Source organism: Rhinolophus hipposideros (assembly GCF_964194185.1).
Source record: "Rhinolophus hipposideros genome assembly, chromosome: 14".
Taxonomy (NCBI): Eukaryota; Metazoa; Chordata; class Mammalia; order Chiroptera; family Rhinolophidae; genus Rhinolophus; species Rhinolophus hipposideros.
The window spans coordinates 16835012-16847199 of NC_138060.1; the positions used below are offsets into that span (position 1 = coordinate 16835012).

At 34.8% G+C, this 12188-nt stretch overlaps 1 protein-coding gene across 7 annotated transcripts in view; it reads left to right on the plus strand.

The window, feature by feature from the left end:
• Window positions 1–12188, plus strand: part of TASOR (transcription activation suppressor) — a 46168-nt gene that overhangs the window by 25572 nt on the left and 8408 nt on the right. For 3 of the 7 annotated variants that reach the window (XM_081073397.1, XM_081073394.1, XM_081073396.1), the window contains exons 14-18: window positions 390–1088; window positions 4433–4839; window positions 6348–6489; window positions 7714–7773; window positions 11152–12083. In XM_081073397.1, coding sequence (XP_080929523.1) covers window positions 390–1088; window positions 4433–4839; window positions 6348–6489; window positions 7714–7773; window positions 11152–12083 — 2240 coding nt within the window. The remainder of the gene's footprint in view (window positions 1–389; window positions 1089–4432; window positions 4840–6347; window positions 6490–7713; window positions 7774–11151; window positions 12084–12188) is intronic. The other 4 variants (XM_081073398.1, XM_081073393.1, XM_081073399.1 and 1 more) reach the window with 2 other exon arrangements.

A 12188-nucleotide genomic window follows, 5' to 3' on the forward strand; every position in this document is an offset into this window, starting at 1 on the left:
GCTATCATTTGCAGGATTGTCTTACTAAGAGCCTCAGATCTTGTCCTGCTTCTTTATTTCTCCTTACATTTTTCTTGCCACGAGTTGAAAGGCCTAGGGACAATAAGAAATGAAGATCTTTAATGAGGGGCTATTTTTCCCTCTAAAAATATGTTCTGTAATTTCCTTTGTTTTAGTTTCTTATTGGCTCATTTTAATTTTAGATCCTTGGACTTAGAAGCATGCTATTCATATATTTCTATATTACATGTATGTATTAGGGTATATACTAGTTTGGTTCACCATTAATGTATGAATGTTGTTACATTTCTTTGATAATATGTAGATCTGTATTTCATTAGTTTCTTGATTGCTAACATGGTTTATTATTTTTGTTCTTTTATTTACAGCACAAAAATGTTCAACCAATGCAGCACCACAGGAGAGACATGAGAACATGCCAGATATATTAAAAATAACTCAGTTTTTACAATTTGCTTTGATTCAGTGTCGAAAGGAATTCAAAAGTATAAATACTATAAATTTTCATTCTGTTGTTGAAAAATATGTAAATGAATTTTTTAAGCGAGGTTTTGGTTCAGGTAAACGAGAATTTATTATGTTTCCATATGCTTCACGATTAGATGATAAAAAATTCTTATACCCAGCTCCAAAAAATAAGTCCCATATTGATGATTGTTTGCATACCTATATTTTTCGGCCCGAAATGTATCAGTTATCTATTTGTAAATTAAAAGAGCTATTCGAAGACAATAGAAAACTTCATCATTTCAGTCAGCTTTCAGATTATGAAGGCCAAGAAGACATGAATGGTACAAAAAGGAAATTTGGAAAACGAAATAACTCAAGGTGTGAAACTATTAAACCTGGAAAGCAGAAGTCATCTCACTCTTTGGATTATGATAAAGATAGACTCAAAGAATTGATTGATTTAATTCAGTGTAGGAAGAAAAATGTGGGTGGGGACTCAGATACAGAAGATATGAGAAGCAAAACTGTCTTGAAGAGGAAGCTCGAGGATCTACCTGAAAATATGAGAAAGCTCGCCAAAACCACTAATTTATCTGAAAATTTCCATCTGTATGAAGGTAAAATATCAGATTGCTCTTACATAGTATAAAAATAACAACCAAAAATATAGTAAAGTAGTTCTGTCCTTTCTTCTAGTATGGGAGTTTGCAAATTACAACCTGAAAGCCAATCCAGCCTGTTCCCTGTGTTTGTAAAGAAAGTTATATTGGAATGCAGTCATGCCTATTCATTTATATGTATATATAGCTGTTTTCACACTGTAACGCACATTTGGGACAGAGACTGTAAGGCCCACAAAGGCTAAAATATTTATCATCTGGTCCTTTACAGAAAATATTCGCCAAACTCCTACCCTTGCACTTCAGATTTCTGAATTGTGTAGCTTAGGCTAACGTCAGAAAATAAAGTATGCTCAGCTTTTACCCTAGTAATTGAACCTCCTATCCTTTAATTTTATAACTGGAAAAAAACAACAGAATATTGGGGTTTTTTTAGTGTGTTGCTTAATGAAAGGGACCTACTGAGCTTTAAAATAAAATTTCTTAGATGTGTACACATACTTTTTTCTACTTTAGGAGTCAAGTAATATGTTTGGCTTTTTCTGTTTTTCTATTGCTTTCTCTTTGTTTTTTTTTTTTGTTTTAGTTGAAGAAAAATGGGAGACCCATCTCCCTTAAGTGTGTGTTTCAATATTGCAAATAATTTAAACTGTTTTTTTTTCATCTAGAGTTTTAAGATCTTCACACTGCTAGTCCATAATCACGAAATATGTTCCTTTGCATTCAGGGACCTTTGATATAACAAGCTACATTTTGTGCCACTGCTGCTGTTCTTATTGACTATGGCAGATCTTAAATACTGTAAAAGCATGTGGCTAGTGGTTGCCTTATTGGATAGTGCAGGAAGTTTAAATTAATTAAAATGAAATACAAATTAATTTCTTGTATTATACTAGCTACACCACTGTATTGAACAGCACAGATAGAGAACATTTGTATCATTGCAGAAAGTATTATTTGACAGTGCTGTTCTTTTCAATAACTTTCAGTTTTTTTCTTTTTCTTTCCAACGTTTTCATCCTTGTCTGTGGTCTTCATCTCTTGGATGGCCTTGTTGTTTTCTGTCACTCATTTTAGTATCATGTTCTTCTCAGTATTGCTTTGCTTATTTGCTACCAATCTCAGCTTCTGTATTCATTTTTCAAGGCTTTGTTATATATAGATTGGCTACATCTAGCCTAGTTAGCCATGTTTCCCACTCTTCTTTCACATGCTCCTTGGTTAAGGATCATCTCTATCTCAAAATATTCATGAATTACCCTTTATTTTCTTTTTTCTTGAAGCATCAAACTTCATAAGTTTTTAGTTCAGAGCCCTCCTTAGCTTTATGGCTGTTCTGTTCCTTGGTGGTTTTCATCTCCTTTAGCTTATGCTGGATTTCTGCTCTGTGCTGAACCTGTTGACATTTACTGATCCATACTGTCTTACACTGTTGACTGTGTGCCTTGAGAGTTAAGAACTTACTATGTGTTAAGTCCTTTACGTGTGTGTGTGCCAAAAACATGCGTACAAGTGGACACTTTGGTCAACGTTGTTCAAGCAGTAGTTTGCCGTAATCAGAAGTGTCTGGACGCTGATGGTAACCACTTTGCGCACCTCTTGTCATTGCGGAGGTCAAACGTGACTTGTATTCATCTTTTGTTATTGGTGTATATTGAGTATTACAATTTTAGTAGTTTTTTCCTTCTTTAAAAGGTGTATACATTTTTTTTGGCACCCTCTGTATATGGACTCATTTCATTCTTGAGTGCTAGATATTATCCTTATCTCAGAAGTTAAATAACTTTAGATAAAGTTTCTAGTTCACTAATCCATGATTGAACTCAATTCTGATTCCAAAACATTGTTCTTAAACTTAGCTGTATTTCCTAGCACTGAGCACATAATAGGCAAGATACTTAAATTTTGGTGCCATTTTAGCTGGCAATTAGACTAATTTTGTACATGTGAAAAAAATATTTGTGGGTAAAAATCAGCCTTCATCAATAACTAAAGTGATGGGAAAACCATTCAAATTATAATAGATCAAAGGATAAATAGGGCAGGGGAGAAGAGGTGTATAGGTTAAACTAGAACTAATGATTCCGATTTCTAATGTTCCTCACTCGTGTTTGTTTCTAGAAATTTTGCACACTTTATTTCTGATTTCTAAAAGTAGAGATTTAAGGGTTGGATTCTAACTTCTAAAATACCCTGATCTTGATTTGGTGATGAACCTACTCATTTTATATGATGTTACCTCCTATCCTCCCTACCTCCTTTAACATCATTTTTTTGAGATATAACTTATATACAATGTACCCATTTTAAGTGCAGTCTGATTCTGGTGAGTTTTGATGGCTATGTTACCACCACTCCAATATATAGAGCATTGTTATTGCCCCCAAAAGTTGCCTTGTGCTCCTTTGTAGTTAATCTCACCCCACTACTGATGTGTTTTCTGTCTACATTGGTTCTGTCTGTTCTATAATTACATGTAATTAGAATCATACAGTATGTATTCTGTTGTTTTTTTGTTTGTTTGCTGTGGTCCATTATATCCTACCTAGATTGGAAATCCTGACTTTACCCACCTTCAGCATTAAAGCACATGACTTTCTGACTGTCTACTCCCCTTTGCAAGTTTTTAAATATATTATTGTACAGATTATCCAGATTTATACCTGCTTGGAGCCATGTGTTAATATGTTTTCCCTTATAGTGCTTTCTATTCTTAATGCAAGTTTAGTGTATATTTATTCAGGATGGTTTTGTTATCTCTAAAATCCAAGCTTTGTCACGAATTTAAGTAATCTAGTCATTTCAGATAAGGCTTAGATAATAAGAATTTCAGTATTTTAAGGACTAAATGTAATAGAAGTAAAGGAGGTAGAAATCAAATTAAGCCATTCTTTTTTTCTGTTTAGTAGATTTTAGCATAGTCTGCAGGTCCTCCTAACATTTTGTGAAATAGCAAGTGCAGATATTTTATCTGTTGTCAAGCACCTGGTTGACTGGGATTTTGGTGGTAGATTTTAAGGTAAACAGCATGGTTATTAATATATATATTACCCATGTCAATATGCAATATCTTTGTTATTAACTTGATGTTTGAGCTCATTTCTCCATTAATAAATTTTCAAATTATGTAAGTTTTCACTTGAATTTTGACCTATGTGCAAAATTTTAGAACCAGTCATATTTGTAAAGGATAGATGTAAAATCCAAGCCAGTGGTTTGATTGAGTTCCTGCCCATAAATACCTTATAATTAATTTTTAGGTATATTTTATTTTTTTATTTTTATGCTAGCCTTCCAAACTTAACTTTAAGGCATGACTTTTCTTTCTCTTTTTCCTTCAGAGTCTCCACAGCCTGTCGGCTCACTTGGGCATGATGCTGACTTGAGGCAGCAGCAGCAGGATTCCTCTAACTCTGGTGTTGCTGACATCCATCGGCTTTTCAATTGGCTGTCAGAAACCCTGGCAAATGCACGTCATTCTGATGCGTCCCTGACAGACACAGTGAACAAAGCCTTAGGGTTGAGCACTGATGATGCCTATGAAGAGCTGAGGCAAAAGCACGAGTATGAGTTGAATTCTAACTTGGATAAGAAAGACTATGAGCAGCCTACTTGTGCAAAAATTGAAAATGTACATTGTAAGGGAACTCAGAGCCCATTGCTAGAAGTTGATACATCACCGTTAAAGTATCCTGTTGCTGTTTCTACCAGTGAAGTAGGCACTGACCATAAACTACATTTGAAAGAAGTAAGCATGTGTCTTTTTTTTTTTTTAACTTCTATTTATTTAAGTGTGTTTTTCCAGGACCCATTAACTCCAAGTCACATAGTTGTTTCAGTCTAGTTGTGGAGCTCACAATGGCCCACCTCACAATGGCCCATGTGGGGATTGAACCGCAACGTTGTTGTTAAGAGCACCGCCCGCTCTAACCAACTGAGCTAACTGGTCGCTTCCAGCATGTGTCTTTTGATTATCTTGTTTGCTTTTGTGAATGTATGTGTGAAAGAGAATGTAGGTATGCTTCAATGAGTTTTGTTCCCTTTCAAAAAGAAATAAAATAACACATTTTAATAAAAGTGTCCAGGATAGTAGTTCTAAGTTATTCCTTGTTACAAAGAGACAAGTACAGAAGTAGTGGTTTTCCTTCCTGCTCATAGGCTTACATCTAGTCAAAGATTCACCTATTGTCATGAAGTTAAGGCTGGACAGTCTGTTTGTCAGAAATGGCTAGTGGGAGTTAATTCCATATCGTTTCATAATAAAATTGAATCCTCAAAGCATTGACTTTATGCTGGTGGTCCTAGAACCCCAAGGTAAAGCAGGTGCAGTGACTAAAGTCAGTGTACCAGTGTTACAAGGTTATTAGGTATTAGGTGCAAAAGTAATTGCGGTTTTTGCAATTATTTTCAGCCTTTTAAACTGCAGTTACTTTTGCACCAACCTAATACTTTGTATTTCTCATGCAGATAGGAGTGGAAAACAGTGGCCTTGAGAATTACCTTTGAAGTGACACTCAGTCTTGCTTGACACGGTATCCAGTTTATGATATGTGCTTAGAGTACTGATCTCTAGCTGAGAAGTAGCCTTATTTTCTCCCAAGAAGTAGCTGTATCACTGGGGAACAATACCAGGCTGGCACAATATTCCTAAGGGTTTATTTCTAACTTACTCTTTTCTTCATTTTTTTTCCCCTCCTTTGAATAAAAGTCATGGATATCCCCAGTCTTTGTCCATATAGTTTTGGGATATTTGTTTTAGGGGCAGTATGAGGGCAGGAAGCTCACTTGGGGAGGTGTATAAATTAGGCACGGAGAAACTAACCTATGTTAACATTTCCTAATGTATTTAATACTCTAAATTGGGTTAATGGAGGCATAGGTAAAACCCAGCTCATTGCCTATTTTTGTAACAAGTTTTGCAGGAACACAGCCATGCCCATTTGCTTAGGTATTGCCTATGGCTGCTTTTGCACTACAATGGCAGAGCTGACTATCTGAGTATGTGGTCCACAAAGCATAAAATATTTGACGCTTTACTGAAAAAATTTACCCATCTCTGCTCTAAATCAACATCAAATTATGTTTTGAAGGAAAACATGTTTTAATTTGAGGCTTGAGTATTATAACTTCACTGTGTTGATTTGACTAATTTATAATGTTTAGATTGAAGCTTATGAATTTGCTGTGAAAAGTTAGTTCTTTTGATTTTAAAATTAATTGAAAAGAAAGCTATTGAATATGTACTCTAATTTTTAGGATCCAAATTTAATTAGCATGAATAATTTTGAAGATTGCAGTTTGTGTCCCACTGTTCCCGTCGAACATGGATTTCGTAGACAATCCAAGTCAAATGATGTTGAAGAGACTGAAATACATTGGAAACTGATTCCAATTACAGGTAAGAACAAGTGTACTGGGAATTAGGTTTGCATGGTTTTACTTAGGAACCAAGTTCCTGAAGGATTTCTTTCATCTTTCTAAATTCCACTCTTGGGTCACTAGGTGCTGTCTTACTTGGCTCTGACATCTTCAGTGTCTTATTTTGAACAATGTAATGTTCATCATTGCTGTTCTTGGTCAGCATCAGCAAGTATCTGCAAAAAAGCCTATTAAAAAATAGAGATTTAAAACACTTATTCTCCCCATGGAATTTACCATGCAAACTTCCAAATTTTCCAAAGTTGTTGGCAGAAATTGAGTTTCTAAAAAGGTGAGGCAGCTGTGGAGATAAAATGATGGTCTTGGGGAAGCCAATAAATGCTGTCTTCTCAAATTATTATAGTAAGCTTCACTACAACAAGCTATCATCAAAGAAGTCATGTTGAGGTCCATCTATTTGAAAGAAATTTGATTTTTTAATATTGGATTATCTTAGAGAAATTGGATCATTGTGGAGAATGTCCTGAAATGATCAAATGCAAATATCCTAGAAAGCTTATTGAACCATGGGATAAGAACAGTTTAGCCAATTTTGAAAGATTTTACAGTATTCTAATTTCTCTGTGCAAACACATACACACACACATATATATACATACTCTTAGTATTAGTCTTTGTTAGCTAAGCATTTTTGGAAATATTTTCAGGGCACTTTTTTCCATTCCTAGACCTATTTAACCTTTAAAAAGAAAAAAGAAAACCACAAAGAACTTTTTGCTAAAAAGTAGACTGGCTTGTGACCTAGAAGCTTTGAGACCTCCGAGGACTATGAGAAGAATTTCTATAACTTTGATGAATTTCCATGGGCTTTGGCACCATTCTCTACTTAGTACCTTACCAGACAGGGCAAGAGGCCTAGATGTTATGGTAGAGACACAACTGATTCTCACTTAGGAGCTGGAGATGTCCACTTGAGTGGGAGAAACAGAATAAGGATGTAGTGCGTATAAGACGATTATCCTAACCATCCCTCATTTAGACACCTTCATAGTTGCTGTTTAGAGCCATTTGAAAGCACAACATCTAGGTTTGAAATTTCATCATCACCTGAGTGGAAAGGAGAGCAACTTCCCATTTCTGAATGATTTCTGGATTTGTTAGCATTTGGTTGTCTAAAAGGTGCTTAATAGGTATCACCAATATCTGAAGAAAGTCTACAAATCTAATGGATGCTTTCCCTCAGGAGGGAATGCAAGAAGCCCAGAAGACCAGCTGAGAAAACATGGTGAGAAACAAACACCAGGTGAGAAGTCTTGCTTTGCTTTTCCTCCCAATGTGCCCTTCTTCAGAATTGATGCTTACAGTTCTGGTCTTCCATTAATAGGGTATCAATTTAAGTTCTGTTGATTACAGAAAATTTGGACAATATCATATTTGTATTTAAGTTAATAATTGATTTGTATCAAACATTCTTTTACAAAAAATGTTTCAAAGCAGTTGTTGTGTATTCATAGAGATCACATTTTCTAAACCCACAGTAAATTCTATGAGATGTGACTTGGGAAGACTTGGATATTTTTCATAATCCATTTCTGCAGGATATTCTATGAAAAGCTGTCTTCTAGTTTCTTTTAAACTTAAAAAATAAGAGGAGGTGAGGTCATTTATCTTTTAGGTACATTATTCCTAATCTTGAGTTTTATTACCCAATTCTTCTAATTGTAAAGCTAATTTCTGCCGATAATTAAAATCGGAAATTAGGAAACTCAGATTCTAGAAACATTTATGGATAGTAATGATTAGCTAGTTGCAGTGGATGCCTAAAAGAGTCTTTTGTCTGATCTCATTCAATTCAACATCCCTGTGTGGTCATAGGCATTTTCTTGCTTAGAGTTTGGTGGTGGGTGTTTATTCCCATTTTGTTGATCTTCAAATCGTAGGTGTTTAGTTTTTTGGGGATTTTTTTTTTTTTTTTGGAAGAGCTAACTGACTTTTTAATTTTAGTAGGTCTTTGCAGTTGGTTATTCCTCTCTTGGTAATTGTAATAAAGACTATTAAAGATTTTCTTGAAGAAAATATGTATTCTCGGAAAAGATGATTTAAAAATAAAAAACAGAACAGATATGTGGTGGGTGTAAAAGTGCATAAATCTTTAGTATACTGCTCGATGAATTTTTACATATGTGTTCCCTTCTGTGACACTGCTAAACAATATATAGAGCACTTCTGGCACCTGAGGTTTAATTCTGCATCTTCCTAGTTGGTACTCCCCCTGCCATCAGTAGTAACCACTAAATGTGACTTGTTTCACCTTAAGATAAATGGAACGTACACATGTTCCTCTTGATTTTGGCTCTTTTACTTAACATTTATGTCTGGGATTCACCTATATTTTGTGTCTATCAGTAATTCTTTCTCATGAGAAGCAGCAGATACCTTGTTTATGCTTCAAAATGCTCTATTAGCATCTGCTGTCCTCTTATTTGGGATACTATTTCCATTTTGTGATTTAAAGTATAATATGTGAATGATGCTACCTTTAGAGAACTCACTGCCCCCTTTTCACTTAAAAGTCAAAATACTGCAATGCTCGAACTACAGTAACTAGAAAACGTGTTATTACAGATATTGACATGGGTTTCTTTTAAATCATTTATTGATGAAGACATTTTAAAAATAAAATTGTCGATCTAATTGAAATTATATAGGGGAAACTTATGGAAGATAAAATCAGGTGGTGATCATTTGCATTTTAAAAATGGATTTGGTTTAGTTTTTTAATATGGCGAATTCCCCATGTGGATTGAAATTATATTTCATCTTTAAAAAGTCCCTTTATCCATAGCCCTTCAAGAATAAGATTATTGTTCTGAACTATAGCTATAAATTTTGGGAACAAGTATTTCATTTAAAATAATAAATGACTCAGAAGTTTTTAAATTACAGGTGGTCCTCCAGTCCATTTGCTTTACGAGATAAATATTTTTTATTTAGACAAATCAGACATTTGACATGGTACATAATTCAAGAAGTACAAAAATACTTCAAAAAGTAAGTCTTCCACTAGCCCAAACATTTTATATGTGTACTAAACCCCATATTGGAAATTTAAGGACAGTCAGTATTCCTGAGTAATATATGGAACTTGAATTTTCTGATTGGTCAGTTTCATACAGTTGTACTTCTTACCTTGGTACATTGGATATTTGCTCTCCTCTTCTCCCACCTACAGACCTGCTATGGTCTTCTTACCCTGCTGACTGATGTCTTTGCAGTAGTTAATGGTTACAGTAGTTCGTGGTGTAACCACTGGGGTTGGTAGAGAAATGTCACAAGCTGATCACAAGCTGACTGCTGTTGAGGCTGTTTAACCCTTTAGAAAAGTGTAATTGTGGGGAAAATCAAAAATGAATTTTGTGTGGAGAGCTCATGCTGCTACACCTGGGTGAATAGCAAATTCACTGTGTCTTTAATGTACTGTAGTTTTGAGAACTAACGTCTTTCCCCCAAAATAAGACCTAGCTGGACAATCAGCTCTAATGCATCTTGGAGCAAAAATTAATATAAGACCCTGTATTATATATTATATTTATTATTATATTATATATAAGTCTTATGTTAATTTTTGCTCCAAAAGACGCATTAGAGCTGATTGTCCGGCTAGGTCTTATTTTTGGGGGAACACGGTATTAGAACAGCAATTTGTTAGAGAATGTTGGCTAAGATTCAAGAAAAATTAGTAATTTTTTAAAGGATAAAATTGTATAATGTGGATCTTCTAGGTAAAGATGATGAATTTTTTTTTTCCTAAAATATAGTATTACTATAAATTGTTAAACATATTTTCCCCTTGTTTTTTAAAAAGAGATTTAGGGTACCAGTTTTGAAATGTAGTTTCAAAAGCATATTGTGATTGAATTTAGGATTTGTGGGGGGAAAGTTATGATCTTATGGTTGGAGCTAGTTGTCACGAGTCAAAATTAAATAGTTCTATTAGTATCAACTACCTGAATGATCTCTTCATCTCAAATGCGGTATTAGATATTGTGATTTATCTTGGAATTATTTTTAAACAAATAAAAAATAATTATGAAAGCACTATCAAAAGTTACTGTTAATACAGTTATGAAATATGTTCTCTTCCTATACTATTGAGCCTTTTTCCCCTGATAAATTAAAGTTCCTAACATTGTAGGAAATCCACTGAGCAACCCAGTAAGTGAGAGTAAATCTGAAAACAGATAAAATTAATTTCCCTACATCCTGAATGCAACTCTTAACTTGGCAGTTATTCCCATATCATTTCAGTTTGGCACTCTTTCATTTGCCTTACACTCAAAAATTTCATATTAAGATGGTATTACTATGGTAGACATGACTTCACAGAGAATGTAGGGGGTGAGCAAGTTGTTACAACTGACCGTCCTGATTGAAACATATCTATTGAAATCAAATCTACAAAAAGGTAGGGAAGCATAAATAAGCAAATCACTTAATTCGGATTGATGACAAATTGGCCCTTGTTCACATCATTACTCGAGATTTTTATTCTACCTTCTAATGCATATAATTAGTTCTAAATTTTTCCTGACCTTTTTTTCTCATTTATGAGTTTGTTTTTTCAGATGTTATTTATTTATTTTTTGAATTGCTCTTATAATAATGAATTCTTCCTATGTAGGTATGAAATCACCAGAAGAACAACTGGTGTATCTGCCACCGCAGGAGGCCTTTCCTAACGACCCCCGGGTAATAAGTAGACAGAGAAGTTCTGATTACCAGTTTCCATCCTCTCCATTTACAGACACACTAAAGGGCACCACTGAGGATGACGTGTTGACAGGTCAGGTGATGACAGTGGAAGAGCAGTGTGTGCCAGCAGCAGAGCCGCCTGCAGTGAGCGAAACCACAGAGAGGACAGTGTTAGGAGAATACAGTCTCTTTTCTAGGAAGATAGAAGAGATTTTGAAGCAAAAGAATGTTTCATATGTCAGTAGAATTTCCACACCTATCTTTTCAACACAAGAGAAGATGAAACGGCTTTCTGAGTTCATATATTCCAAGACTTCCAAAGCTGGCGTACAGGAGTTTGTAGATGGCTTGCATGAGAAACTAAATACTATTATTATCAAAGCATCAGCCAAGGGTGGGAGTTTGCCACCAGTCAGTCCTAATGATTCTGGTACTAAGATAGCATTGAATCCTCTGAGAAGACATGTCATACCAGTTTCCTCAAGTGACTTCAACAGTAAACACCTTGAACCACTTTGTAGTGATACTTTGAAAGACACCAACTCCAATGAGCAGCATTCCTCTTCAACTTTGGCTTTAACTGAAGTAGAAGTGAGCCAGCCACACCATGCCACAGAGCTAATGGTAACTTCTGATCATACTGTACCTGGTGATATTGCTCAGGAACCAGTAGAAAAAGAAACAACACAATCACCCAGTGATGTGACCATTTCTGCCCAACCAGCTCTTTCAAATTTTATAAGCAAGTTAGAACCTGAAGTATTTAACAGTTTGGTTAAAATCATGAAAGATGTCCAGAAAAATACTGTGAAATTTTATATTCATGAAGAAGAAGAGAGTGTGCTCTGTAAAGAAATAAAGGTAACTAAATGAGATGATGGTAGTAATGTGTATAAACTTGTCTTGTTGGGTCTGACCTCTATAAAAAGGAATTTTTTTTTTTTCAAATGTTGGCCATATGTTTTC